The sequence below is a fragment of the Phragmites australis genome, chromosome 16 (assembly GCF_958298935.1).
Source record: "Phragmites australis chromosome 16, lpPhrAust1.1, whole genome shotgun sequence".
Lineage (NCBI taxonomy): Eukaryota > Viridiplantae > Streptophyta > Magnoliopsida > Poales > Poaceae > Phragmites > Phragmites australis.
Window position 1 is genome coordinate 11,318,365 of NC_084936.1, and position 23,784 is coordinate 11,342,148.

Here is a 23,784-nt window from a genome sequence, read left to right on the forward strand (position 1 = left end):
CCAACCATGTGTAGAACGTCAAAGGAGTCCGTATGCGTCCTGGGTGACGATTTTAGTGTAGTATGGTCCTGGGCTCCGAAACGGACTCGAACTTGATTGGACCTCCACCTTGACTTGGGCGCCCTTGCTAGTCTTCTCCCGTATTCCTAAGTAACAAAACATCACAATTATTCAGTAGCATCCCATCCTTATCAAAATATAAAGGAATACTAAGGAACGAGCTCACCTCATGATTTAGTTGACGTGCACGAGCTCGTGTCAATGGACCTATTGTTGGAGGAATACTCGGTGTGTGTGTATATCTGAAAGAGTGATGTCCTCATCATCCTCCCCCTCTTGAATTGGAGTCGTCCTCGACGCAATGTCATCTTCTTCTCCCAAGTAAGGCTTCAAATCTGAAATGTTAAATATGAGACTAACCCCATAATCTGCAGGCAACTCAAGCTTATATGCATTATCATTGATCTTTTCCACAATTTTAAAAGGACCATCAGCTCGAGGCAGCAATTTAGACTTTCTCAAATCAGGAAACCTATCTTTGCGCAAATGTAACCACACAAGATCACCAATTTCAAAAGTAATATGTTTCCGACCTTGGCTACCATAAGTTCTATACTTCTCATTCATCTTTTCAATATTTTCCTTAGTCAACTCATGCATTTTCAGAATCAAATTAGCACGTGTCTTAGCATCAAGATTCAATTTCTCGGATGTTGGTAAAGGCAATAAATCAATAGGGGCACGGGGATTAAAACCATACACTACCTGAAACGGACTTACCTTGCTGGTGGAGTGAACTGATCTGTTGTAAGCGAACTCAATATGGGGTAGACACTCTTCCCACATCCTCAATTTTTTCTTCAAAATAACCCGCAACATGGTGGATAATGTGTGGTTCACAACCTCCGTTTGTCCGTCGGTTTGAGGGTGATATGTCGTCGAAAACAGCAGCTTTGTCCCAAGTTTATTCCAAAGTAACCTCCAAAAGTGGCTCAAAAATTTAGCATCATGATCCGAAACAATGGTGTTAGGCACTCCATGCAAGCGAATGATTTCCCTAAAAAACAAATCAGCTATGTGTGTAGCATCATCGCTCTTGTGACAAGGTATAAAATATGCCATTTTTGAAAAACGATCCACAACGACAAATATACTATCCCTCCCCCTCTTGGTCCTAGGCAATCCTAAAACAAAATCCATAGAAATATCCTCCCAAGGCACACTAGGAACAGGAAGAGGCATATAAAGTCCATGTGGGTTCAAGCGAGACTTAGTTTTATTGCAAGTAGTGCAGCGTGGCACGTAGCGCTCGACGTCGAGCCTCATCTTAGGCCAAAAGAAGTGAGCAGCCAGTACATCCTCGGTCTTCTTCACTCCAAAATGTCCCATCAAACCACATCCATGCGCTTCCTGCAAGAACAATAGGCGAATAGAGCTAGCTGGGATGCATAGCCAGTTAGCACGGTATAGCAATCCATCATTCAGCACATATTTATTCCAAGTTCTTCCTTCTTTACAATGTTCAAAAGCATCTTTAAAGTCCAAATTAGTAGCATATAATCCTTTAATTGTTTCTAAAACAAAAATCTTATGATCGAGTTGGGACAGCATGGTATAACGTCTAGATAACGCATCTGCAATGACATTGTCTTTACCTTTCTTGTGTTTAATAATATAAGGAAATGACTCTATAAATTCAACCCATTTAGCATGATGTTTGTTCAGTTTGGCTTGGTTTCTAATATGTTTCAAAGCTTCATGATCAGAATGAATAATAAACTCCTTGGGCCAAAGATAATGTTGCCATGTTTCTAAAACTCGCACTAAAGCATACAACTCCTTATCATAAGTTGACTAATTCAGAGATGGCCCATTCAATTTCTCACTAAAATAAGCAACGGGTTTACCTCCTTGTAGTAGCACTCCTCCAATTCCAATACCGCTAGCATCACATTCTAACTCAAAAGTCTTACCAAAGTCCGAAAGTTGGAGTAGAGGTGCATGCGTAAGCTTCTCTTTCAGCGTATTAAAAGCTTGTTCTTGTGCTAGCCCCCATTGGAACGGAACGCCCTTCTTTGTCAACTCATTGAGTGGGGCAGCAATGGTGCTGAAATCTCTCACAAAACGCCGATAGAACCCTGCAAGGCCATGAAAGCTTCTCACCTGTGTGATAGTCCCAGGGGTCGGCCAGCTCTTGATGGCTTCAATTTTAGCTTCATCCACTTCAATTCCCTGTGGAGTAACAACATAGCCAAGAAAAGCAACTCTATTCGTGCAAAAGGTGCACTTATCAAGGTTAGCAAACAAACGTGCCTCTCTCAAAGCAGTAAAAACAGCACGTAGATGATCAATGTGTTCTTCATGTGACTTGCTATAGATCAAAATATCATCAAAGTACACCACCACAAATCTTCCTATGAAAGTACGTAAAACCTCATTCATCAATCTCATGAAAGTGCTAGGTGCATTAGTTAAACCAAAAGGCATCACTAACCACTCATATAGACCGAACTTAGTTTTGAAAGCAGTTTTCCATTCATCTCCCAATTTCATTCTTATTTGGTGGTAACCACTACGCAAGTCAATCTTCGTGAAAATAATAGAACCACTCAACTCATCAAGCATATCATCTAGCCTAGGAATAGAGTAACGATACCTTATTGTGATATTATTAATGGCTCTATAATCAACACACATGCGCCATGTGCCATCTTTCTTAGGAACCAAAAGAACAGGAACAGCACAAGGACTAAGGCTCTCTCGTACGTACCCACGGTCCAAAAGGTCTTAGACTTATCGCTGAATTTCCTTAGTCTCCTCTGGATTGGTCCTATATGCAGCGCGGTTTGGCAAAGTCGCTCCCGGGATCAAATCTATTTGGTGCTCTATCCCTCTCAATGGTGGCAGCCCCGGGGGTATCTCAGCTGGAAAGATATCCTTATACTCCTGCAAAAGGTTAGTGACAGCAACAGGCAAAGAGCTAGGTATATCATCAATTGAAAATAAAACCTCTTTGCATACAAAGCATAGCACAAAGTATCATTATCTTGAATTTCAGCAAGGTCAGATTTAGTAGCAAGCATAACACCACCCTTTAACTTAATGCCTTCGAACCTAGGTGTGTTCTTCTCTTTCTTAGGTGGGAAAACAGATTGAGCTACTTGCTGATTTTCAGATTCCAAAACACGTTCTTTCTTTTCTTTTTCAGCTAGCGCTTTATTACATTGCACAATTTCAGCAGGTGTCAAAGGAAGCAAAGAGATTTTCTTTCCCTTGTGCATGAGAGAGTATTTATTACTTCTACCACGGTGTGTAGCATTGGTATCAAATTCCCAAGGATGGCCTAACAAAAGTGAACATGCTTGCATAGGCACTACATCAAAATCAGCATAGTCATGGTAGGAACCAATAGAAAAATGTACTCTCGCAGATTGTGTTACATTAACCTTACCGCTGTTATTGAACCACTAAATGTAGTATAGATGAGGATGTGCACGTGTTGGCAAGGAAAGATTCTTCACAAGATCGGAGCTCAAGAGGTTGTTGCAACTCCCGCCAACAATTATGGTACGAACACGTGCATCTTTGACAATGAGGAATGTCTGGAATAGATTATAGCATTGTAGCTGCTCTGCTTGCCCCATTTGAGAACTCAAAACTCGCTTCACAATGAAGGTGCGTGCTGCATAACTCTCCGTGGCAGCGGTACCACTAATCTCCTCCCCCTCACTATCCATGTCATGATCGGCTGCAAGATTAGCTTCAAATGCATATTCTTCCTCGACATCACTATGACTAACATATCCACCATCTGTTGTTGTGGAGTATGCTCGCTGGCTTGGGCAATCCTTCATGACATGGCCAATACCTTGGCAGCGACGGCACACAATGCCCGTTGTACGACCCGTGGTAGCTGCACTTGAAGAAGAGCTTGGTATTGGATCCTGCGAAACAGTAGATTTGCTCACCTCACGTGATGGTTGTGGTGCCCCTGCTGAACGCGCCCGAGTGTTGGAGGAGGAGGCAGCAGATCGTGTAGATGTAGAAGGGAATGTTGTTGCTTGTCCCGGTGGTACTCGTGAAGTAGATGTACTTCCAAAATTATTCCGCAATTTCTGCACCTGTTGTCGACCCTGCAGTTCTTTTTCTACCAAGATAGCAAAATGGAACAACCTATTGGTAGTATTGTAATCTTTATAATCAACAAGGTCCTGAATTTCACGTCTCAAACTGGAGTAAAAACGAATCATGGTATCCTCATCATCCTCTTGTATACTACAACAAAGCATAGCAATTTGAAGCTCTTGATAGTAATCATGCACAGATTTAGAACCTTGATTTAAGCGCTGCAATTTCTTTTTCAATTCACGTGTATAATCGGGAGGAATAAATCTATTGTGCATGGCACGCTTTAGTCTAGGCCATGATTCAGGTTCTAAGCTACTAGAAACTAAACCATTCCGCCAAATAATAGCATAATTCGTGAACTCACAAGTGGCTAGTCTAACTCTATGCATTTCAGGAACCATATGAGAACTATACTTTTGATCAACCGTCATTTCTCAATTCAAATAAGCATCAGCATCATATGCACCATCAAAAGGAGGCATTGAAAACTTAATCTTAGAATAAGGATCATCGCGATCGTTGTGATTAATATTATGAGAAAGTTATGGCCATTTTACTGAACTCCTGTCAAGTTAGTGTTTTTTTCAAAGCACCTCTTGCAGAAATTGGCCTCTTTAAGGTATTGCAAGCAATAGGATCGCGAGATGAACAAGGAGGGCAGCGGTGGCAGGGCAATTGATACAAGGCGGCTTGCGACCTATCTAGGGTTGACGTGGTGGAAAGTAACACAAGGCGGCTCGCGGTGGCAAATCGAGTAATGTGGTGGCTCGACTTGTTGGCGGGGATGGTGGCGATGGGATAGCGGCGTGATCAACACAGCACGGAGCGTTGACTAATGACCAAGAACACGACTCTAAAACCAGCAACAAGACTCGACCACGGACACAAACTCAACAACGCGCAACTGAAAACAAAAATTGCAAAGGCACAAAGGGTTCTAGGGCAGCGGAAATTGACAGAATTTTTTTGGCTTTTTTCTGGACTCTAGGTAATGAAAAACAGACTAATCTAAAGGGGAAAACGAAATTACCTAACAGGCAACCTGAAAATCTGATACCAGTTGATGGGATTGTAGGTCTGATCTTTCGATAGGTAGCGATAAGTCGGTAGGTGGAGAACTCGACGTTGATGATCCAAAGGCTTCGACCCGAACAGATCGTCTCCCTTGCAATCACTACACCACAGCTCCGTTGGTTATCAACCGTGTCGCGCGGTTGACCTCGCCAAGAAGGCTCAATCCCTGCAAGCGTACCGAGAACACAAGCAAGAATGTAGAAGATGCAATCTGAAATATTGCGAATAGAATTCAAGCACTCGAAGTTGGGGTTCCACAAACACTTACGGCGGCCTAGTCGGTCCGGAACAAGAGCGAAATTCTCACAATCTGTGTGTAGATTAATATCTAAGCAAAACCCAACCCTAATTGGGGCGGTGACTACTGTATATAAGAGACTAGGGTCGGCCAAGGACCCCTGGATGCGTCCCTAATGGACTCCAACACGTTACACGGCCCAAAAGATGGTGGTGCAGTACCCTGACAGATTCTAGACGTCCACTTGTTTTGAATATTCCTGTTGACTCATAAAGAATTTGGATATGGGACCAGTCCTGTTGGAAATTCTATCTCCTTAGCTTTCCAACCATGTGTAGAACGTCGAAAACGGAGTCTGTATGCGTCCTGGGCGACGATTTTAGTGCAGTATGGTCCTGGACTCCGAAACGGACTCGAACTTGATTGGACCTTCACCTTGACTTGGGCGCTCTTGCTGGTCTTCTCCCGTGTTTCTAAGTAACAAAACATCACAATTATTCAGTAGCATCCCATCCTTATCAAAATATAAAGGAACACTAAGGAACAAGCTCACCTCATGATTTAGTTGACGTGCACGAGCTCGTGTCAATGGACCTATTGTTGGAGGAATACTCGGTGTGTGTGTATCCGAAAGAGTGATGTCCTCATCAAGGTTGTTCAAAGAACTCTCAGGTGCATTGAAAGCAATTCGCAGTGATAATGGCACCGAGTTCAAGAACTATCTCTTTGATGCTTTCTGTCTTGAACATGGCATTGAGCATCAATTTTCTGCCTCACACATTCCTTAACAGAATAGCATGGTTGAAAGAAAGAACAGAACTTTGGTGGAGATGGTCAGGACAATTCTCGATGAGTATAGGACTCCTATGAAGTTTTGGGTTGAAGCCATTAGCATAGCGTGCTACATCTCAAATTGGATTTTCTTGTGCTCGATCTTGAATTTAACCTCTTATGAGCTACGCTTTGGGAGGAAGCCAAAGGTTTCATATTTGAGAGTTTTCGGTTGTCAGTGCTTCATCTTAAAGCGTGGCAATCTCGACAAGTTCGATCCGCGTTCTTCCGATGATATTTTCTTGGGTATTCTCTTCATAATCATGCTTACATGGTTTATAATCTTGACACTAACACCATCATGGAATCATGTGATGTGACTTTTGATGAAACAACCTCATGTGCTAGTTCTACCTTTAAGTGTGCAGGAGATCAGGAGATGAGTGAGAGCATCTTTGTAGATGGTAACCTTCCAGCTCTCGGTGATGACGAGGATGATCCACTATTTCCCTCGACCACACTTGCTCCAGAGCTGGCTCCTGTTTCTACTCCAGCAAGGAGTCCTACAACCTCTACATCCACTTCAGTTACTCTCGAGCCCACACCAGCGGTGTTTGAGGGGGAGGTTATGTCACGGCGTGAGGCCCCTCAACACATTCAGCGGCTACATCCCCCACACATGATTATCAAAGATCTCGATGAGAGGGTAACTAGGTCCAAGTCCGCTTCTCATGCTCATTTTACAGATCTGCATTCGTTGTTTATTTTGAGCCCCATGATGTTATACATGATTTATCTGATTCAAATTGAGTCAATGTCATGCATGACGAGTTAGAAAACTTTGAGAGAAATAAAGTTTGGGTCCTTATAGAGCCACCTCCTAATATTCACACTATAGGCACAAAATGGGTTTTCAAAAACAAACAGGGGGAGGATAGGTCTGTAGTGAGAAACAAGGCTATGCTAGTGACTCAGTGTTTCACTCAAATAAAGGGGATAAACTTTGGAGAGACCTTTGCACTAGTAGCTAAGCTCAAATCCATTAGGATCCTTCTTGCTTTTGTGGCATCCTAGGATTTCAAGCTATATTAAATGGATGCCAAGAGTGCGTTCCTAAATGATTTCATACAGGAAGAGGTCTATATCAAGCAACCCCTAGGCTTTGAACACACCAAATACCCATATAGAGTGTACAAGCTTTAGAAAGCTTTGCATGGGCTTAAGCAAACACCTAGAGCTCGGTATGATAGGCTTAGGTCTTTCTTATTAGAGCACGGGTATGTCATGGGGTTGTTTAATAAAACTTTATTCACTCTCAAGCATGATAAAGATTTCGTATTTGTTCAGATCTATATGTATAATATCATTTTTGGTGACTCTTCTCATGTACTTGTGGCCAAGTTTGCAGAAACTATGAGAAGTGAGTTCGAGATATCGATGATGGGTGAGCTCAACTTCTTCCTTGGACTTCAAATTAAGCAATGCAAGCAGGGTACATTCGTCCACCAGATGAAGTACACTAAGGATCTACTGAAAAAGTTCGACATGAGTGACGTGAAGCCCTTGGCGACACCGATGGCTACCTTGACTATGCTTGATTTGGATGAAAATGGTGAAGAGGTGGACCAACGGGAGTTCAGGAGCATGATTGGCTCCTTCCTGTACCTGACAGCAATAAGACCGGACATCCGCTTGGCCATCTGCCTCTGCACGTGCTTCCAAGCTTCACCGAGGACGTTTGAAACACATTCTAAAGTACCTCAAGCACACTCTTGAGTATGGACTCTGGTTTTCTACTTCTTCTTCACTTACTCTTCGAGGTTTTACCTATGCAAATTTTGCTAGGTGTAGAATTGACAGGAAGAGTACTTTTGGAACGTGTCATTTCTTTGGTACTTCTTTTATGTGTTGGTCTTCTTACGAGCAGTCTAACATTTTGTAGTCTACTGCTGAAGCTAAATATGTTACTATCGCTAGCTGTTGTTCACAGATTTTGTACATGGTTGCTACCTTGACGGACTTTGGGTTAGATTTCAAGAGTGTGCCACTTTTGTATGACAACACTAGTGCCATAAGCTTAGCCAATAATCTAGTCCAGCACTCCAGAACCAAACACATAGATGTGAGATTTCACTTTCTAAGAAACCATAATGAGAAGGGGATATAGACTTGAAATACATTGATACACAACATCAGCTAGCCGATATCTTCACCAAGCCTCTAGATGCTACTAGATTTGCCGATTTAAGGAGAGAGCTTGGTGTGTGTGCCATACATATGACATTGTGTGAGGGGAGTTACATTTGTATATACTCTATCTTACTTTTATTGTATTTGCATTGCATCACATTATGTAAGATAATCATAGTAGTTAAGCTTTGACTTGTATGTCTTTAGTATTTTCGATTGCTAGACTTGGATTTGGACTAAGTTGAGTAGTTGTGCAGAGCAAGCTTTTAATCCTAGGCTCCTCTTGATGCTTTGATATGAAATATTTCAAGTAAGCTATCTTTTCTTAAAATGAAATTTGACAATTTTATGAATCATGTAGACTATAAAATAATATATTCTTGATCACCATATTCGTAATTGCTTTGGCTTAGTCAATACTTGTGTTAAGGTTAGTTTGATGAATATCTTGCTCTAGGCTTCTTGGCTCAAGTTAGTGAATTGGGGAATATTGCACTATATTTTCTGTCTTTGTCAAATGTTTAGCTCATTATAGAACCATAAAGGAACATGTATTCCTTGTATCGTAAAGACACTACTTGACTTGATCATGTGAAAAAATGATTCCTCGTGAAAATATGAATAATCTTGTGAAATCAAGTATCTTCTGCTAAAATGTAATCTAATACGGTTGTCTTTAAGCCTCAAGGTATTTGCCGTATCTAATCGTATGATACTTTACTTAGATAAAAGGCAACTTGAGAATAAAAATGAAAGAAATATATCTAATTGCTCAATTTTGTCTTAAATCACTTCATCTAACTAAGTCTTGGTTTTATATTTAAGCGTTTGCAAAATCTACTGTCATGAATACTTGTTTGTCTAGTTTGAGATTGAAGTTGGCTCAATTTGGCTAGTTTTTAATGCTTGTATTGCCTCGGTAAGAGTGGATGCTTATATTGTGATCGCTTTAAACATGATTCAGCTATGTGAAATTAAATGTGCCAACTAATTCTTTGGTTTAGCTTGTACAACTTCATGTTCATATGTCACTATTTATTTTTGAGTGTTTGTGTATTTGTGAGCTTCATCTTCTACTTTCCATATCTTTTTGACGTTTCTAGCTTTTGCAAATACTTTGTGGTATACTTATGAAACCTCATTAGGATTGTATGTTCAGGCATTACATAATGTTTTGTCCTTGATGTTTGCATTGCCAAAAGGGGAGAAATGAATGAAAAATGGAGGAAATGAAAATTTTGCACCAAATCAAAGAAAATTCTTGCACAAATGAAAAATGTGCATTCATTAAGGGGAGCATTTGATTTTGTGTTTTTGAGTTGTTATTACTCTTTTGATATTTTTTTTTTTTTGCCTCTCTTAGGCCTTATACAACTTTTTTTATGCCAATTGACATGTTTTTACTCTTTATTGAGTTTTTAAGTACTTGGATGAGTCTATCTTCTTCAAACCAAAATCTTTGAGTTTTGAGGTATTGTCAATACACTTATCAAGAGGGAGATCGAGAAACCAAGTTAAAATATACCTTGTTTTATATGTGATGAGTGATTGACAAGGTTATCAATTTTATTTGTTGATGTTTTGATTGCTTGAGCTTGGTTTTAGTATTTTAATTATGGACTAACTAAAGTTAAAGTTGGAGAAATGTGTTTGCTTGTCTCATAGTGTGCAGATGATGGATGCAACTTGGCGATCAACGACGGATGATCGGGACTAAGAGGGTGCTTGATGCCGGACGATCAAGGAGGTCGGTCGAAGTAAATGGTGATCCTAATTGTACACGTGATGGTCAAGCAAAGCATGAAACGGATGATGAAGAAGATGTGTTAACAAAGTCAAGCGAAAAAGATGTCGGTGCAAGTGACAAGGCGGCCCAAGGGATCGGGAGCGGGAGAGACTTGCTGGCGGTTAGGATCTCAAAACAGAGTACACATGTCAACATCAGAGCGCTTGCTTAAGGTGTAAACAAGTGGTGAGTCATGCTTTGAGAAGCGTGCAAAGGATTTCGCAGTTGGACCTCAAAACTGTGAGAGGGTTGGAGAAATATATTACACCATCGTGAAGCTTGCGTCAAGACGAAGCTAAGTTGTGAAGACGTCGCAGCCGTTCGATGGACAAAGTAAGAAACATATCAAAATACCATCAGTGATAGGTAGAAGTGTACTATAAAAAATAGGTATTTTGGTAGCAAACTAGAAAATTTAAGGGTCAAGTTTTCTAGACCTATAAATGAAGGGGTATGGCTATGAAAAAAATTAAACCAGCCACTTGAGTCTCTTATGCCACCTATTTAAGAGTCTAGTGCTAGAGATTTAGAGTAGAGAAAAATGAGTGGTTAACCTATATAATAAATGAGAGTTTTTTTTAAGAAAAACCCTTATAATCCGTCTCAAATAAGACTGGTCTCTTTGAATAATAAAATTTATATTTTTACATATGCTTGAATTCCTCTCTTTTTATTCTTTCTCTATTAGTTCTGTCGCAAGTTTGCAACTTTTCTTTTTTCGATTGTGATTTTCTTGTTGTTTTATTTTTTTCTTTAAGCTTCGATTTTTTAATCTTTGTAGGCATAAACGTTTCTTTATACATGTATTTGAGAGTGTCTTAGATCGTTTTATGATCGTCAATTTAGAAAGTTGTTTCTTTCGGTGACTATTTTTTTCCTTTATTATTCGTTCAAGTTTCAAACTTTTGTGCTCAAAGACACATAGAATGATTTTGATTAGAGCCTATAGTTTATATTTCATCTGTGAAATCATGTTACCTTAAAACTTTCTTTCTCGTTTTATCTCTCTAAAATTTATACTTCCGTTTGTATATTTTTTAAACATTAAGTGAAAAAAATAGACTATCTATTTCATAAGAAATCTTTCGTACTTAAAAAGTACGTAGTGATTCTCATATCAGGCAGGACGTCCTGCCTCCAGTCCTATAAACTATCCCTAAATTTTATAGAAATTACTCATCTTATAACACTCAACCTCTACTTTTCCACCCACATATGTTCCGCTCCCAAAAATCTCACTCCCGTATTTCACTTCTGGCTCACATGCTCCCCTGCTCAGCGCACTGCAGGTCATACACTTCGACCCGCCTCCGGACCCACACATAAACAAACCCAATAACTAGTTTATAAAATATCTTTTCACCTCTCTAATCTTCATTATCGATCCTCCATACTCGTCGCCGGCATCCTCTTTCACTCGCCCGGCCACTTCTCTCACTCGCGCCTTCCGATACTGTGGTGCTAGTCGTCGTGCTCTCCTCCCACATCCGCAACCTCCTGGGTATGGCCCACTCCAGCGTAGACCCCACGCTGGCTGCCACAAGTCCTACACGCTCAACGCTGTGCTCTACTCTCAGGAAGCGGCGACAAGGGTGACGGCCGATGTATGGTAGATTGTGGCTGGCACCGCTACAGCGTTTGTAGCAGTGAGTGAGGCGAAGGGGAAATGTCTTGAGGTGCAGAAGAAGCCTACGCCAGGTGGAGGGGAAGCCAAAAAGGCAGGGTTCCTTTTTGCTCCCAAATTAGCATCGTTGTGCTCTGAAATTGCATATTTTGATTCCAATTTTCAGACTGATTTGCATCCATTTGTTCCCATTTTATATAGATTTGCTTTTTGGTGCATCCGTTTGATCCCTTTTTTGCACAGACTTTTCTTTTGCTGTCCCTGAGATTTTTTTTATGAGGAACACCACTTATTTTGCCTTTAGTATGTTTAGTATGTTCTAACATGCTCTCGAAATTATTTTAATTTGCTTTTTGAATGACGATTTGCTTATTATTTTGGATTGCAGGGGTAGATTGAGATGGACAATGTCTATGCTGAAGCAATGGTGCATCCATTTGCTCCAATTTTTACATTGAGTTGCATTTTAACAACCTTTTGTTTTTTTCTGTTCACGAGGAACGCCACTTATTTGCCTTTAGATGGTGTTTGGATTATTGAAAATGTGAGGTGGGTTTGGGAAATAAGACGTGGGATGAAACATTTCCGATGTTTGGCTTATGGATTTGTAAATAGAAAGTGGATTGAGAATGGGATATAAAGACTTCATTTCTCATTATTTGAAACGCATGGTGCAAGTAGGAAATAGGTGGGATAGACATAAGAAACATGAGAAATTACATATTTGTTCTTTTTATGCTGTTCTAGTTATTTCATTATTATGAAAGAGTATTTTGATCATTTAAACTTACTTTTGATATTCTATCGTAAACCAAACAACAGAATAGGAATAAAATTTATAACTATATCTCATACCATCTCATTTTATTCCATCTCTTTTTTCCTTTCCCTTCCTAATTCTCCATCCAAACATCACCTTAGTAGATGTTAAGTCATCTTCAAGAGAGTTCCTTTTGGATCGAGAATCCTTTCGCGAAGAGATTCTCGTTCTTTTCTGTACTCTAACGATTTTTCTTCACGATTCTGATTATAAATAAATTCTCAAAACAATTTATTTTAAAATAAGATTCTTTTTTTTTTCACGAATTCCTTTTAAATGCCAAGCCCACAAAACTCCTTATTGAGCGAATCGTGTATTGCGCCCTCCGAAGTCCGAACCCTAAACCCTCTGACCTCCGAACCCCAGCAATGGCGAACTCCCCCTCGTTCCGCCGCCACCCGCACCCCTCCTCCATCGACCTCGTCCGGTGGCTCCCATCCTCCGCCACCTCCCCTTCCGGCCGCCTCCTCGCCGCCGCCGTCCACGATCCCTCCTCCGGCCCCGCCTCCTCCAGCATCCACCTCCTCTCCCTCTCCGACCCCGGATCCCCGCTCGCCTCCCTCCCGCTCCCCTCCCGCGCCACCGCGCTTCGCTGCTCTCCGGCCGCCCTCGCTGCCGCCACCTCCTCGGGTTCCCTCCACCTCCTCCCTTCCTCCTTCGACGCCAACGCGGCGGTAGCCGTCCCGGGCGGCGCGGGGTTCCACATGGGCCCGGTCCGGGGCCTCGACTGCGGCGGCGAGGAGTGGGTGACGGCAGGGGAGGACGGGAGAGTGCATGTTATCGGCGGGGGAGGGGACGGGAGGGTTGTCGCGAGGAGGGTGTGGGACGGGAAGGGGATGGCCGGGTACGAGGCGGCCAGGTGGGCGTCGCCAGCGGAGTTCGCCACGGGCGGCGCAGGATGCGGCGTGCAGTGGTGGGATCGGAGGAAGGGGGACGTAGTGATGGCGCAGTCCAACGGCATCTGGTGAGTGTAAGAAAGCCTGGATCTTTAGGGATTGTATTTCTGGTTTATGTTCTTGTTAATGATCGATTACTGGTAGGAGTAGGATTAAGAAATGTAGTATACTTTGTAGTTTTCTTGTGAAATGGTAAATTGATCGAGTCTCGGTATGTCGCCAGCTTTCAAAATATTGGCACATCCACACATGAGTTTGATGTCCATGTTTTGCAAGTATTTGAGTTAAAGTATTAAGAGTAAGTAAATTGTTGTCCATCCGTATCTTCCACTTTGAAAGCCTATCTCAATGGTCACCGTTTCTGATAAATGTTTCGAAGCTAACTAGCTATGCTTAAGCTCTGGTGCATAATTTCATAAAATCGTGCATCTCTATTAACTTTGGTTTGGCTTGTGCATTGTTAAAGATACTTTCTGTGACGGTTTAGTGCATGCCTATTAACATGTTTAGTTCTGTACTGATAAATGGAACTGTCGTATTTGGGTCTCCTGAGGAAAAAAAAATATATGTTTGGTTAATTGGTTTCAATCTCAGAGGAATGTTTTTATGGTTAAAAGCCAAAATCTGATGGCCCAATAAACATGCTTATTCACAAGACTGGTGTCATGCATTAGAAGATTCCAGATATTTCCACGGTAAGTTAGTTTTTACATTGAGGTGGAATTCAAGGGTGACATTTTTACTTCCAACCAGTGGATGGTAATAGAATCATACGTTTGACCAGACCTAAGAGGTTTTGGTATCTTGACCAAAAAATGTAGATTTTTTTTATATTACTGACATCTAGACTGTAACTGAAATGTAATTTCATCTCCTTTGGTCGTGCCTCCTGTAACTGCCCTCTTTAAGATAAGCTGTCAAGTGTATCTGCTAATTTCATGGGCTTAATGCCCATGGGCCAGCCACCCAAGCTAAAGCTGCTGCCTCCATTGTGCCGCCGCCAGGAGGGGCACGGCCAGAATAGGGGTGCAGCAGCACCCTTTCCTTTCCCGCCAAGTCGGCCCCGCCGACGAGTTATCTTTATTATAGAATCTGCTATAAGGTCATTAGGAAACAATTGGGTTGTATTAGGTAGGATGGATCGCATCTATAAAATTCCATCCTTAGGTTTGTTTGGGTGTCAAGTAACTTGCTTCTCTGTATAACGAGAGGAGCTGTACCCAAATCAAGTAAGCAGAAAAGATCTCTCTCTCTCTCTCTCTCTCTCTCTCTCTCTCTCTCTCTCTCTCTCTCTCTCCTGTGCCACCGTCCCCCTCTGCCCTAGCCGCAGCCGCCTCCCTGCCCTAGCCGCGCCGCCACCCTCGCCCACTGTGTGATTCCTCCTCCAACTAAGCCCATAACAGCTAATATATGAGATGAAAATGGAAAATAGAGAACTCCAAACAATCTTCTTGTCAGATATTTTTCATTGTATCTGCTATGCCAAGCACTGTTGACAATAGATGAACTTGTAACTGCAGGGGTCATGGCATTGTTACTGGAATGGTGCATTCCATTGACATTCATCCATCAAGGAAGCATATCTGTGTGGTAAGGTCAATAACGTAATATCAGTAGTAACCGCATGTTGGCTTTCAATGAATAAATGAGTTCAATTATTGTTCCTTTTTGTTTGTATAAAACAGGATTAAGAGCTTTCTAGGATATAGCCTCTAGGATAAACAATCGTTCATGTACCATGTAACTGAGTGATGAACCAATTTATAGTGTTGAAGGTTAAACAACTTAATGTCTACATACAGCAATAAGGGTCCATTTGAAATATGGAATTTAGTAGGGCAGGACATCAGTACACAATTTAGAGCAGTATTTCAAAGAGGCCTTGATTTAATTCAATAAGAGAAAACCTACACCAGTACACAATTTAGAGCAATCTTTCAAGAGAATTTTACACACAAATGGAAAGGCATTGGTAGGACTTCGTTATTTGTCAGTTTCAAATAGTGTTCTTCTTTAGCTTCACACACATCATTTGGTCTTGTATACAATAATTAAAGCTGCTTCAGAGCTTATGGCAACCAATGCCTACCTAATATCCTTAGGTTGGATGCTTTTGCTGATCCATGTCAGTCCTGTTATGTTATGCACAATAATTTCAATGTTAAGCAGAAGCTTACCTTAAGCATAACCCAAAAGATTAAAACGGAAAATACAGGCCAGCAATCTGTGTATATTGTGAAATCTAGCTTCTGTTTGTTTTGAAGCAGATTCACTTCCTGTATATACCAAAGATGGTAATGCTCTTAATAGAACAGTTCTTGCATGCAAACAAGAATCAGCTGTGCGGGTTGCTTAACTGCTCTTCTAAAACTGATTTGCTATTGTATACTAAAAGAGTTATTCTGTCCTATAGAATCTCTGCGTTAATCTAAACTTAAATTGGGATGATTTGGTTAGTGCACCAGTGGCCATCCACTATATTGCACATTCATGCATCTGTGCACACCTGACCAGTGGCCATCCTGGAGAACTGCAGGTATTGTACCGTCCACTGGCAAGGTGATTGGGGGGCAGTGGGGGGCATGGACCATAGTGTTAAATGTGGGATACAGATCATTGCATTTCCACCGATGTGGGTTAGGCTGCTCATGTTATCTGAAGTATATGGACCAACGATCCAATTGTTAGTCCACCCCTGTTGAGAATAAAGTTGAGATGAGTTGAATGGATGTGTTTAGATGAGTCATAACTCATAACTGCAGTATGAATAACCTCTGAATGATTGTAGGTGGGAGGCTCCTCAGGGACAATATTTGCCTGGGATCTGCGGTGGCCACAGCAGCTAACGCCACTCTCTGGTGTAGGTCTTAATGGAACAGCTCAGCCAGTGTGTGAGAGTGAGGTCTGGGAGGTTCTTTTTGACACTTACACTCAGTCTTCTGATATCATCTCATCTGTGGCAACAAGAGTATTACCAGTGATGATGTGCTCAGAGGATGGGATCCTTGCAGTTGTCGAACAAGGTAAGCTCACAACGAGAAACATGTACCATTTCGATTGTTGGTGTTTATGCAGATTGCTTGACATAGCCTTTTTATTAGCAGATGAGAGGCCTCTTGAATTGCTTGCTGAACCCTGTGCCATCAACTCCTTTGACATAGATCCTCAGAACCCTTCTGTAAGTTGATGGCTTCACCTGGGTGAGCGAATAACTTTTTTGTTCCTTGATAATGATACATTAATCCTGTTGTGCTTTTGCACAGGATGTGGTTTGCGCACTGGAATGGGAATCGATTGGTGTTCTAACACGTGGTAGAGATACAATGGCGGAAGAATGAAAACATTTGCCATTCAAGAATTTCATTAAAATTTTCAGCAAGGTATCCTTTGGTTGCTAGGGCTACTATATCAGGATTAGAATCGAGTACGGAGGACAACGATAGTCACAGATCATTCTATTTACTCATGGTCATGGGCTACCATTGGAGGGGAAAAAACATGCTCGGCACATACTCCTGCCCGACTTTGCATACTTAACCTTATGTTGTACCATCTGTTGCCATTGTTGATGCAGATTGTTGAAAATCTTTCTGAACTCTGGGAGCAATCCGAGCTGTGTAAGCTTAATGAAGTTTGATGCTCTCCGCTATTTTGAAGGATAATGATTGCAACACATTTGCAATCCTTTTTATTCTGGTTGGTGAATGTGAGTTGTATTTATTTCGCATGGTTAGCATTTGCCAGAACACAACTTGCAATCGTGAATTGAGACAACGTACTGTATTCATCTGCTAAATCAGGCCATGTAAGATGTACCCGCCTCTTAGGCCCAAGATCTGTTCGAGCTAAAATCTGAAAACCATTTAGGTGTCAATAATGTGTCTTAGCAAATGGTTACGGTTTCATAGTGTGCTCTCCAGACCAAAAGAACGTCACGGAAAATGGCATCCAAGTGAAATGTCCACGACCCTATTTTGCCATCAAATAGGTACCAACCGGAGGTAATTCTTTAATGTACTTCGTCGGATTAAAATGGCCAGATGCTGATGGGTGAATCAATTCCGTGACAAGAAGGAATATTTAACTTCGACAAGCAGTTCCTGCTCTAGCACTCAACACTACAACATTCAACGGCCCATATGCTCGGTGGTTAAAATAATGACAGCTAATATAGATTAAAATGAAACAGCAATCTGTTCATTACAATATGTTTGCCACCTTCTATTTGACTATTTCAAAACACTATGCAAACTAGATAGAAGGAAAGAAAACTATGACCCGTGATAGCTAGTACCCCTCTACAAAAACATGGGTCCTTCATCGAGGTTGTGTTTGTGTGATGCTCTTTTTAAATCTACCTTTTACCCAAGGATGTAGTTGTCTACGCATAACAAGCAATAAGGTATGCTTGCTTCTGCGCGAAAACTATATGATTGGTTAGCTATGCAATCAAACCCCACCTCCACTGAAACTTTGTCGCAAGGCATCAAGAGGGATTCCATGTGCATGCTCACTGACAGTGTAAAATTGCCCACTGAAGAGCCATCAGGTGACCAAATAAAGCTTATTTCTGTGGTTGAAGTTTTCCAACAGAGTGCAGGTACACCGAGACGGACACAACCCTGAAAGGTGAGCAGATTGCATTATTCTATCATGAGTTTGAAGGTTATGATCAACAGGAGCTGCAATTACATTGGTATTAACACTTACGTAGATCCAAGGAAGAATGCGAGGGATAAATGGAAGCTAAACAAAAAGACTGATACAACTGCTGTCAGAAGCATAGCAACTGAAGTTGAATAAACCTGTAAATCCATAGTGTCAGTGAAAACTGCTGTAAGATATATCATTAACTAAGTCAAGAATTGCTTCAGTAGATTAACTTCGGCTACACCAAAGAACACCAGGAAGACCAAAATGAAGTTACATCCATATAAAATATGCATCTATTTTAGGCTATATGACCTATATCTATATGTAAGGTCATTTCTGTTGTTCTAGGAGCATTGCTTGCAAATTGCAACAAATCACCCTTTTGTAACCTATAAAGTAGTTTCAAGTGTTTAAAATATATTTATTTAAGTTTATGACCGAGAGACTTGGTACACTCAGGGCAGTTGTCTTGCTTCCAGAACGAATAAACAGAAACTTACGCGTTTGAGACAACAGAAAAGCAGTAAAATATGTGCATCAACAATTTATTGAGTATTGACTACTGTGCCATTAAGAATTATGCATATTAAGGAGTTTATTGTTACTAGATACTTTGAAGCGCCCTTATCCAACCCTCAACCTGTAATGACCCTTAGATAATAACGGGTAAACATAGCAGAGGACTGGATGGACGGCAACGACTGAAGTGGAGGGATGTTAGCAGAGTGATGAAGCCATAGACTGGAGACTTCTTTTCATCTTTCTACTTGCTTAATGAAAATTATGACAGTGACCTCACATAGAGGTGCTAGGGGCTAGTGCTTAACTCATAGAAACTATATAAAAGGAAACCTAAACCATAGCAACTAACCAAAACGAAATATCTAATATGGAAACTACAAATTAGTCAACAAATGTTATAATGCCACTCATGCAATAATGCCACGCATGAACAGTACCCTGTCAGGCCCTAATGGACTGCACATGATACAACCTAATCAACTTCGGTAACATTAAACCTTGCAGCATCTATGATGCTCAGGCATATATTTGAACACTAGCGGCACATACCTTGACTATGTTATCAGCATATTTCATCACCATTGAGACAGCAATTCCGCTGCACAGTAAATGAAACCATTTTAAGCTTCTTGATTAGGTGACAAAAAGGTGAAAACTGTTAGTAGTTGGTACCTCAGTGCATGGTTAAGAATCATTAGAACTGTGATGAATGAATACCCATGGAAAAAGCCTCTGCATCAAATAGGATAATGTCAAACTTTTAAAACCATGAATTATACTATAGACAACATAAGAGTCAAGTAGTTTCCATGTTCACTAACTTATTCATGACTTCATCATAATCCTGAACACAAATTGCAACTATATTGAAGATCACTCCAAAAATGTATAGCCAAAAGTTCTGCACATTGATATTTCTTGATGGCCGTTTTTTTATGATAGCCTGCAATGTTCAAAGATACATAAAAACCTTTCGTAATGTTTTGCACTGGATGAAATTACTTACAATCAGATATTTAAGAAAAGAGTAACAAAAAGCAACAAGACATACTTCTGTATATACCCCAGCAAAACCACTTAAAAGAGCCATCACCTGCAAGAGAATGACAAATTCAACAAGATGAGTGAAAACACTTCCTACAGTAATCTAAATGAAACTGAATATATCTTCTATTACAACTCACAATAGCCATCATCCAACCTTGAATAGGAGTTTGAAGAACACGGTCAGACCTAAAAAGGACAAATAATGTTTCAACAAGTTAAAACTCATGTTTCACTAAAACGACCAAATGATGACTAGATAACGCAAAAACAAAAAAAAAGGAAGTGAAAATTCAAGTTGTACATTGCTAGTGCTTACGAAGGATTAAGTTGAGCTGTTGTACAGCCAGCACACAGAAGAACAAATGCTGCCCACTGAATTTCACTTAACCTGGAAGGACAGGGAATACATTGAATTTCACTTAACATATCCACAAGTGAAAAACAAAACTTGTGATCAGCTAGAAGGCCAATCACACAGAGCTACAACTCTTTTCTGTCAGCTCTGGTATTTGTCAGAGACCTAAAGATTTGAAATCCTAATTCTGCTTCTATTCCAAACTAATGAGCAAAATAAACGGCAATCATGCTTCTTAGAGTTCTCACTCCTAGGGTGAAGCACAACTGTAACAATAATTCCCAGTTGCTCAGAAGATACTAACTTTTTCTTCAAAATGATGCGGTACAGGACACCTGTGCTGATGATATTCAGGTTCTTCAAGATCTGGTAAGCTGGTGCGTCCACATAAGTGAAGATATAGTACTGGCAGATAGCAGCAAATGGAAGGGTATGTCAACATGCATAAAAATCAATACATCATGAAATTAAATTGGCCATACCAAAGAAGCACTACACATACCTGCAACAAGTTCTTTACCATGTAAAGAACAGCAGGGATCGGATAAACACTAACTTCATCAAAAGATGTGGTTAACCTGAAAATAATAAAATCAAATGGCTAGTGAACAGAGAATTAACAGAAACAACATATTGTAGACTGCAACCGCAAGTCTCAGGTGAGGTTTGTGTTTCCCATATCCGGAATGAAAATTCGCTAGACCAAGTAAATTTCTTTGGAACATAAGGACATGTCATGTTAAGCAACTTTAATCTGGTAACATACTTATAATAATCTATTTTAGACTAATGTTGATATATATATATATATATATAGTGTGTGTGTGTGTGTGTGTGTGATTTTAGACTAATGTTGATATATAATCTATTTTAGACTATTTTAGACTAATGTTGAAAGCAATGCGATTTTGCAACCAAAGACCAACATATACATAAAATAATCTATTTTAGTCTTGGGGGGAGGGTACAACCACACTTCAAGAATCATGGTAATTATACACCCATGTTAGAGATGTAGGAACTGGATATGAGTAGCACAGTTGCCAAAATGCAGTCCTCACCTATTATCATCTGTAACACCATGGCGGTTCCATGTCCTAAAAAGGGCAGCTAGAGATAGAAGGCATTTTAGAGCCTCCACCTAGTCATATACAAACCAAAAATATGAATATAAGATTGCATTAAAAGAAAAAAAGTGAAAATCTGACATTACAGTATACACACTAGTTCATGCAAATTGACAAGCAATCTAAAATATAACTAGAATATGCATCTCGACTAGTAATTTCTCACCGAAAAATTGGCTGTTGTGACACTATATTCATACTTTCCAGCTCTTTTTGACCACACAATTAATATTGCCTGAGAACTTGTTAGCAGCGTCAATGCAAGAGTAACAACAGACCTGCCACAATATAAAGAAAAGAGGTCAGATAATTTTCATAAAAGTATGTAATTGCAGAAGAAAGGTTGAGAGGGAATTAACACTTACTTTAGCTTCCAACTAGACTTGCCTTTTGCACCTCCTGCAGAGCTGAGACCACCAGCTGTTGCTGCAGCTGTAGATGACAGAATCAATACTGAGTTCCACACTGTAAATAATAAGAGAGCATTTCCATGATGTATCAATAGCTTACCGTTGGCGCTAGAGAGTGACTTCCCACTGAGGCCTTCTATATCCTGCTGAGGTAAATCAGCATAACTCACCTTTAGGTACAGGGCTGGTATAGGGAATAAAAACAAATAAAAAGCACCACTGGGCTAGTTACTGCTAGTATTTTTTTTTTTCATCCAGTTATTTCTGGAAGCTATGAACAGGATAAATAATGGTCAAATCTAGTTAAAACCCTACAAATGATAATTGGTACATGCTGGTCCAGTCTAGTTCAACCTGTAAGTAACAGATGCCACCAGTTTGTGAACCATCAATTCAGTCTTCAACTTAGGTTTTAAGTAGTTCACTGACAAGTTCTCATAGACCAACACAAAAAACAGACTTCCCGTGCAAAATGGAAAAAAAAAACTACTAGGGATACTATATTTACACATACATGGAGAAGTGTTGCAAGTATTCCAAGCACAAATAGAAAAGGTTATAATTCCAAGTTCAACCAGTCACCGACAATTCGACATCATCAGTTAGTCGAGCCTAGAGCATAGAATGAGCTGAATCACATGGTTTTGGTTTGTACTGAGTTTGGATAGTTTTGACTTTGAAAGCAACCAGCCAATTATCAGGTATCGAATTATGCTTTACACTTTTACTCCCTACAGCAGCTGAGTGGGAAACATAAAGCTGAACATGTTTGCACGAGAAAGAACTAAGACAAGCTTGTAACTTCACCCTAAGCCCAGAACATTATCCTAGCAAGCTACTCAACAGTGCACACACAATCGCATTTCTCTGCAATTCACTCTGTCTCCCAAATTAACCCACACCGCAGGCTGGGCTCATTGGAATACAATTCTTGTATTGTCAAGGTATTATCGAGTTAACAGTATCACGTTCGACATCATTGTTGAGCGCATGGCCAATGTTTGAGAACAATACAATCTTAAACTTCAAAGGCGTTGCTGATAACAATTAGCCAGCACATAGAACACGTCCAGACTTCCCAAACAAAATTGCAAGCATGTCAATCTCATGCACATTCATCGAACACACTACACATGACACACTGATCTCATTACGACCACCAGATTAGCAACCCTAGTCACCTGACACCAACTAAAACAACGGGTGCATAAATCCACCGTCCCACAACTAATTCCCAAACCGCACACGCTAACAATACCAGCAACCAAGAACCACTAGATCACCACCACAGTCAAGACAATTCCCTGAACCCCAAAAACAAAAGCAAACCTAAAAAGGGGGAAATTCTTGCTAGTAGATTGAAGCGGCCGCAGACGAAACTTAATCGGAGGACGGCGTAGGAGCGCATTGAATCTGATAAGGAAATTCCTCTCTTCTTCCGTAAGGGTCTCGAGGGGTTATGCAGTTAATCTAGACAAGAGATTTACCTGATCCTTCACTCTTCTGTACTCCATTGCCGCCTCTCCGCTTCGGAATCGCTGAATCGCGTGGGGTTGAGGGGCCGATGGAGAGCGCCGCCGATGGCTGGCTGTGGAGAGGCTGGTGGGTGGACCCTAGCGGTCGGAACACGGGCTCGGCAGTCGAGGAGTGGAGCAGCGCAGCCGGCGGTGAGCGGTGGAAGGGTCGAGTGGGAGGGCAAATCTGCAACTTTTCTGGGTTAGTGATTTCATTTTAATTTCCCAGTTGCTAACTAGAAAGCGTGAGGACGTGGCATAGAAAGAGCTACAGTGAAGAAAACATACAAATTTGGATCTCAGCCACCAAAAATTCATCGAAAACCTTACATTTTAATCTCTTTATCTCTAAAATTTGAACCTACTATCGTTTCAACTATCACGTCTGGCGTCAACTCATGATTTTTTGAATAATACTACTTTATTGGAAAATTATATAAATATAGCTTAAATTCTAGAAATTGTAGATATAAGTGCATGTTAGCACTCTAAGTGACAGCTAGACACCTATCGACACTTCGAGTATCGACATCCCACGTGACATACATGTGGTTGTGGGTCACGTGGCATACATGTGGTTGTGGGTCGAGGCTTTGTGGGCAAAGGCACTATGCTGATAGGACATGTCG

General features: G+C 40.8%; 2 protein-coding genes across 3 annotated transcripts; one reads left to right on the forward strand and one right to left on the reverse strand.

Moving 5' to 3' along the window:
• The first annotated feature begins 12,916 nt into the window (after positions 1–12,916).
• LOC133895367 (nuclear pore complex protein NUP43) lies at positions 12,917–17,252 on the forward strand. Its single transcript, XM_062335624.1, has 5 exons — positions 12,917–13,595; positions 15,048–15,117; positions 16,316–16,550; positions 16,632–16,705; positions 16,791–17,252. The coding sequence occupies exons 1-5, from the start codon at positions 13,000–13,002 to the stop codon at positions 16,863–16,865; spliced, it is 1,050 nt and encodes a 349-aa protein (XP_062191608.1). The 5' UTR covers positions 12,917–12,999; the 3' UTR covers positions 16,866–17,252.
• Positions 17,253–17,677: 425 nt separating this feature from the next.
• LOC133895366 (CMP-sialic acid transporter 2-like) lies at positions 17,678–23,372 on the reverse strand. 2 transcript variants are annotated; one of them, XM_062335623.1, is made up of 15 exons: positions 23,129–23,372; positions 21,742–21,784; positions 21,597–21,663; positions 21,398–21,509; positions 21,166–21,245; positions 20,607–20,682; positions 20,409–20,509; positions 20,066–20,137; positions 19,887–19,935; positions 19,754–19,795; positions 19,524–19,645; positions 19,375–19,434; positions 19,252–19,300; positions 18,238–18,332; positions 17,678–18,149 (listed from the first exon to the last, which is right to left on the reverse strand). In XM_062335623.1, the coding sequence occupies exons 1-15, from the start codon at positions 23,153–23,155 to the stop codon at positions 18,092–18,094; spliced, it is 1,053 nt and encodes a 350-aa protein (XP_062191607.1). In that variant the 5' UTR covers positions 23,156–23,372; the 3' UTR covers positions 17,678–18,091. The 2 variants fall into 2 exon arrangements, with proteins under 2 accessions (XP_062191607.1, XP_062191606.1); XM_062335622.1 differs by having other exon boundaries at positions 21,742–21,787.
• Between the last annotated feature and the right edge of the window lie 412 nt (positions 23,373–23,784).

What these genes read in the sequence shown, in the direction of transcription:
- LOC133895367 (XM_062335624.1), top strand. Translation starts at nt 13,000, where the DNA reads ATGGCGAACTCCCCCTCGTTCCGCCGCCACCCGCACCCCTCCTCCATC. An exon ending in CCTTGCAGTTGTCGAACAAG is followed by an intron (nt 16,551 to 16,631) that starts GTAAGCTCACAA and finishes TTTTATTAGCAG; the next exon opens with ATGAGAGGCCTCTTGAATTG. An exon ending in TAGATCCTCAGAACCCTTCT is followed by an intron (nt 16,706 to 16,790) that starts GTAAGTTGATGG and finishes GCTTTTGCACAG; the next exon opens with GATGTGGTTTGCGCACTGGA.
- LOC133895366 (XM_062335622.1), bottom strand. Translation starts at nt 23,155, where the DNA reads ATGGAGTACAGAAGAGTGAAGGATCAG. An exon ending in CGCATCATTTTGAAGAAAAA is followed by an intron (nt 20,138 to 20,408) that starts GTTAGTATCTTC and finishes CTGTCCTTCCAG; the next exon opens with GTTAAGTGAAATTCAGTGGG. An exon ending in TATGATGAAGTCATGAATAA is followed by an intron (nt 19,435 to 19,523) that starts GTTAGTGAACAT and finishes TATTTGATGCAG; the next exon opens with AGGCTTTTTCCATGGGTATT.